This window comes from Oreochromis niloticus, linkage group LG1, assembly GCF_001858045.2.
Source record: "Oreochromis niloticus isolate F11D_XX linkage group LG1, O_niloticus_UMD_NMBU, whole genome shotgun sequence".
Lineage (NCBI taxonomy): Eukaryota > Metazoa > Chordata > Actinopteri > Cichliformes > Cichlidae > Oreochromis > Oreochromis niloticus.
Genome location: NC_031965.2, coordinates 19,075,892 through 19,083,704, shown reverse-complemented (window position 1 = coordinate 19,083,704; position 7,813 = coordinate 19,075,892). Strand labels below are relative to the sequence as shown.

Here is a 7,813-nt window from a genome sequence, read left to right as displayed (position 1 = left end):
CAAAACACCTCCCCTCGCAACCCCCTTTGGTTACAAAGACAAGGCACTGTATGTATATGCATGCAGGTGTGTGTGTGTGTGTGTGTGTCCTCCTGCTGACCAAAGGGTCGTAAACGCAGGAAGCTTACATCAAAGGAAGTAGATCTTCCAGATAGGATGTATCTGCTATAAAACCTCCCCCAACACAAAGTGGTTAGAGGTGCTCAGGATCAAAGGAATAGCTTTGATAATACTGCTTGAACTAAGACTGTACAAATTTAAGAAACACAATGGCAACATTCAACAATTAGACCTAACAGTAAGTAAGTGTAACCTCAGCCTTGCATTTAGTATGGATGGCATTAGGAGGTATAGCATGTATGTTAAAAACAAAACACATTAGTAATCCATCATAATATCTACATTATAATGTTAACTATAATATTCTTTAATCTAGTTATTGGAAAATGTAAAAGAACAATGTATTTATGTGTGTATAATATGCACCATTAGCAAGTATATTAAAATAAATTAAGAGGAGATATATATTTTTTACTTATTACAGTAATGTTGATTGTCCATTTTATTCAGTTGGAGCTGTGTGGTGGTTTAAGATGACCCAAGATTTTAATGCACAGCTCATGCTTCCAAAAAAGACTGGAAACGGAGTAAAATGTCTAAAAAAAATAGCACAATGCAACAGTCTGCAAACCTTTTAAGCTCTATATTTAACTGAAAATATTACAAATACAACATGTTGTTGCTTATTTTGAATTTATTGCCAGTAATATGTTTCAAAAATGGTGGTACAGTGTTTTCTTTCACTGTTTTATCACCTCTTCTGTGAAAAAACAAAAAAAGAACTTGGGAAGTGGAGAGAATAATACTGAAGTATTTAAAGCAAAATGTTTTCCTATTCCAGGCGGACTTACGAGTTCGGCTTTAATAGTGTAGAGCAGGGATGTCAAACACGTTACCACATATGGCCCCCTTTGAGCTTACGAGGGCGGGACCAGTGAAACACCCCTTTTTCTCAGAGTTACCAACTTTACACATTCGATCCCTGAGGTATTTTAATGAAAGAAAAAGACGTACAATTTCAATAGCACATCCCATTTTTTCTACATGATAAAGAAAAATCTGTCAGCATGACTCATTGGGCTTAAATGTGTAAAATGACAGAAAAAGTTCTGGTAGCTCATTGTGTAGACGGCCCTCTAATAATATTTTTTTTAATGTAAACCCATATAAAAAGCACAAATTTCTGTAGCAGACAGTGAAAAACAAACTTTTAGTCATTTAATTGTTTATCTATTACTTAATTAATTTGGTGTAATATGAATGGCTCTGGGACTGTGGGGGTGTGTCCATAATGTATGCTCTCCTTCACATTTTCGAGAGCCACCCAGGGACCCAAATTGGTGTCTTTGGTGGGCCAGTTTTGGCCCCTGGGCCTTATGGTTGACAGCCCTAGTCTAAAGCATCATTTTTTGTATTTTTAATTGCACTGAATAATTTTTACAATTGGTCAACAGACATGATGTTTTAATACATGCAGAGCGTGGTCATTAGTAAACGACATCATTAGTAAATGTTGCGCCACAACTTGTATTAAGCTTTCATGGTGCCTTCACAGATTTGCAACTTACCTCTGCTTCATGGTCAGATGTGCCTCATAAAATGATGGATGCTGGCTTTTGTACTCATTGGTCTCTTTGTCTTTAGTCTGGAAAATATGAGCTCAATGGTTTAAAATAAATTAAAAAACAACATATTTTGACTCCTGCAATTGGAGGACAGTTTTTTTCCACTTTGTGTGAAGCTCAGAAAAGGCAGCTGGTTTCCTGTATCATCTGCATTTATGTTTTTAGTCTTTATATAGGCACAGGAATACAGGAATAGTTCTCCTTTGTAATACATGGGGTTTTTTCATTCTTCATACTTAAAGGTCCAGGTTACCAAATCTGGTCACCTACTTGCCTCCTGATTATTTAATTCCATATGAGCTGATTTGTTCCTCTCCACCTCCACTTTATGATATTTAAATCCACCCCATGCTTTAATTCAGTTTAATGGACCAATCTCGCAGAAAACAAGGTCGAAAACACACCTTCTCAGTTTTACAATCCTGGGATTTCTCTAAGCATCAGTTAGACGACGTCTCCCCCCCCCTCCACACACACACACACACGCACGCACACTAAAGCCATTACATGGCTTCCTCTCTCCTCCTCCCTCCCTCCTCCTGTGTCACTCTCCTGCTCTCTCCCTCTCTGGCTGAACACACGCGCACTCTCTTTCCTACCTCGCAGACGCTTGGGTGCCGTCGCCGCTGCATCCTACCGCTCACTGTTGAACCGCCTCTTTCCCTCGACTCTTTTTCTCCACACAAACAAACCGGCATTTCACGGTTTGGCGGCCGGGAAAGTGTCCGCCATACGAGGCAAACCACAACAATGACCCGGTCCTGACTAAAATTGAATAGATTAGCCAATCTATTCTGAGCTCTAATGAGATTAGAGGGTCAGCGCGGACATGGGTCGCGGCGGCGTGGCACCTTTCCTTGAACTCCTCCGGGAACGTCCTCCCTGTCAGCGGTGCTTCCAGCGTGGAAATGGCGTTTTTGACACCGAGGATGCCGCGGATGACGCGAGGGGACAATAACAGACATTTGAATGCACGCTCACCTGTGCCGCTTTGGTGGCGCGCGGATTCCTAGAAGTAGCAGCACCAGCAGCAGTAGTTGTAGTTGTAGTAAAAGTAGCAGCAGCAGAAGCGGCAGCAGGAGTTGCAGAAGGAGAAGATGAAGTACCAGAAATATATAACGGTGATGCAGATGGCCATGGGAGTGACAGCCTCCAACAAAGACTGCCTCCCCGCAAAGAGACAGCTGTGGTGAGTATGGACAAAGAGGAGGAGGTGCGCGCTTTGGTTCGGAGCGTGTGTTGGTGCGTGTGGAGCGTAGGGGAAAGCAGGTTTGAAATGAACCTCTGGGCTTTGTTGTCTTGTTTGAGAAGCTCCAGTCGCGCTTTTCTGCTATGTCTGCTGTGAAGTTGAAGCTCAGCAGCTGCTGGCGGAAGCGACTGCCTCCATCCGCCTCTGTGACGCTCTGCCTTCAACAACAGTTTGATGTGCGCGCCGGTGACATCGACACCCAGCAGGTATTTAGGCGGGGAGGAGGAGGAGAGGGGTGAACAGTGCGCAATCGCCCCTTCTCCGTGTTCCTCCTGGTGGTCTCTGAGTGTTATGATCCGCTGGTGAGGTTTTCACGAAACAGAGCAGGTGGATTTACAGCAACAGTGAAACGACGCGGACACACACCGCTTTCTTATTTTACCCGCACGCACTCGGCGATTTCAGTTTTCCGAGCAGCTCTCTGGTCTCGCGTCTATTTCTGCGATCACGTGTAGTAGTAAAAAAAACCCAAAAAACGCTCATCTCTTATTTAGCAGCTTCTTGCCACCTGCATTTGTGTAGGAGCGGTGCTTGGTGTTTAACTCTCATTGGTTGATCACGTCTCCGTGCGTTTCCATTTAAATATGTCCACCTAGTTTAATACACGTCCACGTTTGATATCATTTATCCGTCTAAAAATGTTCTCTGGTGTTTCCGGATGAATCAGCAAAACTTAACAAGCAAAAGACTTTTTTAAAATTTATTTTAGAAAGCTGTCTCTACATCTCACCTCTGTTGCAATTAATTCCCCATCGCTTTCCTTCTCTCCAAAAGTTCCCAGGATGCTTTAATACTGTAAGATTTCTTTTTTGAAACAAAACGAAACAAAATCTCTCTTCTCTGCTTCTAGCTTTCACAGCTACATGACAAGATGACAGCAAACTAAGATATTTTGAAGAAATCATGTCAACATTTATAAACTCCAGATATTTTTTTTACATCACAAAACTATTAAAATTTACCTGAACAAAAGTTTGATAATGCTGCACTGAGCTTCTCTTCAAAGATGATTTAAATATGATACCAATGACAAACTGACCTATTTCTTTATGCACTCGATGAATTGATTAGTTGGTGTCAGGGCGCAAGATGCTACTGCCTTAACCTTATTTGGCTTCTGACAACCTGTCAGAGGCTGTTATACTGTGATACACTGTGAATGTGTTTGCACTATAGGGCATAATAAAGGAAACTGTGAAGAACGCTTCTTTTACTAATTGAAATAAGGAGCATTATAAAGAAGAAAAGGAACAAAAAAAGAAAACGTGACACAGCAGAGTGGTGTTCAGTCTAATTATAGGATCTTATCACAATGAGCAGATTCAGTCTTTCTTCTACTGTAATCCACGCAGATAACATTAAGCACCCAGCACAATCCTTACAGATTTGCACTGCTTTACACTGAGAAGACAAACTCTGGTTCCTTGCGTAGGATGTGCAAGGCTTTGAGGGGGTCCATCCTACATGTGGGAGCAAATGGGTCCATTACTTTGAATCAGAAATGATCTCACATGGGAGAAAGGATAGGTTTGCTCCTCTCCAACCACTGTCAAACATGTAGGACAGCGCACAGCGGTGACTTGGTTTTGACACTTCTCCCTTAAGAGAGGCGCAGTGGTATGTCCGGGGCCATCACATCACGGTGGGGGAAGGGACACGGCCATTAAAAGTGGATTACTGTATCGCCTCCGACAGCCACTTTAACGGAGCGTAGCTGAGCCAGCGTGTAGCTGCAGTGTGTGTTTCATGGAGTCACCCTTGGATTCTCTTGCCTGCCATTTCCGTCTTTATTCAGTGAAGTCAGAGTCCAGAGTCAGTAGGCTCACGTGCACACAAGTAACTCGCTTGCTGTGAAGACTGAGCTAATGCTTAAAAATGTAAGGTGTGACTTTAGGTTGGAATACCAAAGCAATGACCCAAGTTTAGGTGATCACTGTGCATCATAGAAGTTTAATCCTGATGTGTTTCAACCGGTGAGCTAATAGCAGTTGACGAGTTGTAGCTTCAACTTCAATCTGTTTTATATAACTGCTTTCATATTTAGAAGTAGTTAGTTTCTTAATTTCAGTCCTCCAGAGGGAAAAATGCATTGCTTTACATTCACTTTACTCTTTGACTCGTGCAACACAAGAAAGGAATTTAAACACCCGAAGAAGCCAGGCTGAACAGTTTGTATCTTCATAACTAAATGAAATGTCAGCGTCTTCTGAAAGGTTGAGTAAGTGGTCTGGTTTCCTTCCATTCATACCACAAGGTTGAGATTGCACAACGCAGAAATAAGCTGCTGCTGGAAGACCTAGCTCATACATGATTTATATCAGACTCACTTGCACTCAGGTAATGGGAGATGTTGTTCCTTAACGAGCGTAAGAACAGGACTGGCTGTGATGTCGCGACCAGAGACAACGAAAATGTCTGAAATTCAGCGAGCTGCAGCGATAACGTCCCAAATAACTGCTGCCAAGATCAAGTAGGCGTGTAGAGCGATTAACTAATCTCAGCATCGAGGTTGGACAGCGACTGCCTCCAGTACTGTCGTGGTTGCGACAGTACTGCAACTGGTTGGAGTAATTTTGACTGTCGTATAATTATTTTGTACAATATTGAGATCACAAATATTTGTCAGGATTCTTCACTGATTTTAGTGGCAAAAATTGTTTTATGTAAGCAGAACTTGCAAAGATTTGTGTACATCTTCACGTATTATGAGATTATTAGAATATTAAAGGTAGGGTCTTTCACTCCATTCCTTGTACCTGCATGATGGATAATATTAATAGTAGCTGTGAGATCTCTTTATTTTACTCCTGCGACAGGTTTTGTCTCTTTGGAAAAAAAGTATGTGAGGGGATAACACGTCTTTTGCACGGTGTGACCCTTGTTTTTATCAATAGGTGAGTTGATGATTAATGTTAGCATTGCACAGTTTCTCTTTGACTTCATGCATGAATTATACTGCAGTTTTTGTTGTTTTATTTCAGATAGCTGAAGACGCTTTGTTGCTTTGCAGTGCAGACACACACAACTCTTTTTGCAGATTTTCTTCACTTGCACTAAATCAAAAGTATTTCCAAACAACAGACAATGATCTGTTGTGAGAAATTAGATTTTTGTCCCAAACATTTGAATTTGTTGTATCTGTTTTTGAATGCAGAGAACAGTTGGTTACTTTGTAACCTTGGTTCTCTGAGTGAGAGACTAGCTTCTGGCCGCTCTGGGACACGTTCCGATCAAACCATCACCGGTGCCACTTCTGGACAGCTGTGAGTGGAGAGATAGTTTTGATATGATAGAGAACAGCTGTGATTGGCAAATGCAAGCATGTGATTTAGGTAGCGCTTAATTTGTTTTGTGTTTTAATTGGCTGAACAGTCATTGTAAATTTCATGTGATCATGCTGGAAAACAAAATTGTTTAAAGTTTTACCTTTACAACTATAGCTTAGCAATCAACTTCTGATCACTGATCACTGTATATGAGCCAGTCCCTTTACATGCAGACTGGCTTTCTCTCTGTAGAGGAAACAGGAGGAAAGATTTGAAATGAAACTTTTTTCCACAGTCAGATAAGCAACAAATATGAAGAGGCGGCTACGCAGTGGCTCAAAACGCTCAACCCCCAGCGATAAATAAACGACTTGAGGCCATCGATCACGCTTAAAGAGCAGCTAATTGCACTGAAACAATAACAAATCACAAAATAATGAACTTTATGTACCTCAGCTGATTTACATCAGATGCTACATTTGCATTTCGCTGTTTTTGTCACTATTGTTTTGTACCTGCGGCAGGAAGAATGAGATTTAAATAATGTGGAAAACAACAGCAGCATCTCGTGTGTTTGTGTTTATGAAGCTTGTGTATTTAGAGAGCTCATTAAGAGGCCTGCAGTTTTTATATTTCCATTCCTGTGTTGTAATTGGTCTTTCATGACACAGTGGACATAAGGGCTAACATTGAAAACAGGCGAGGGAAAACAAACATAAAAGACACCAAGTTCAGAGTGGAGTACTGTTTTGCTCCAAGTGCCAGATTAATCGAGCTTTATCACTGGCTTTATTCTTAATTGAATTACGACCTTAATATCAGATTACTTGGTTAAGGTGGTTAGCTGTAATAATCTGAGCATTGTCTTACTCTTCTTATAATAAGATAAACACAGTGAACCTCGAGCCACAGTACAGCCCCCCCCCCCCCCCCCCCACCACCACCACCACCACCACCACCACAGCACAAAACAAGCCAGCACGTTGTTATTAAACAAAACACATGGTGTCCTGTGATAGCCAGGACACTGTAATTACTTTGTGATCATCCACATATGACAATTAGCCCAATGACGACTGTCTAATCTGTAGGCAGCTTTCCATAATATGTGGGTGTATCGCTGTGTACTGTGTGCCAGATGCCTGCTCAGCTCCCCTCCACGGTCACAGCTCCGCCTGGTGTTCTCAGTCCACCTGCCTAATGATGCATAAAGTCAGCGTCCCCTCTTCCCCCCCTGCCCTGTGCCACGAACACACACATGCAGCCGCCCTATCTGCCCTCTGATTTGCCTCTCCACACTTCCTCCCTCCCAATTCTTGAGAAGAACACACACACACATATACAGATGCACATTTAACAACTCCTGTCTGCCTCCCCCCTACTCTCCACTCCTACAGACCCACTCACGGAGTCCACGATGCATAATCTCACACAAACTGACAACGCCTTGCATTAGTTACCTCGGCGGGAGCCCAAGTTTATGGTGGCCCTGCCATGATAATCGGTACTTTTCTAAAAACAACGTGCTGACATACTATTTTTTTCACACCTACACTCAGTAAGTCCGATCTTATAAACATGAGTCATGGCTTTAATCTTTGAACATACTACTC

The 7,813-nt window shown here is 42.1% G+C and overlaps 1 protein-coding gene across 9 annotated transcripts in view; it reads left to right on the top strand.

Annotated features, from left to right (window-relative positions):
- The first annotated feature begins 2,613 nt into the window (after positions 1 to 2,613).
- tjp1a (tight junction protein 1a) overlaps positions 2,614 to 7,813 on the top strand; it is a 105,099-nt gene continuing 99,899 nt past the window's right edge. For 2 of the 9 annotated variants that reach the window (XM_025906032.1, XM_025906024.1), the window contains exon 1: positions 2,619 to 2,874. In XM_025906032.1, coding sequence (XP_025761817.1) covers positions 2,783 to 2,874 — 92 coding nt within the window. In that variant the 5' untranslated portion in view covers positions 2,619 to 2,782. Of the gene's footprint in view, positions 2,875 to 3,093; positions 3,141 to 7,813 lie in introns of those variants that run through there. The other 7 variants (XM_025906018.1, XM_025906016.1, XM_019358174.2 and 4 more) reach the window with 5 other exon arrangements.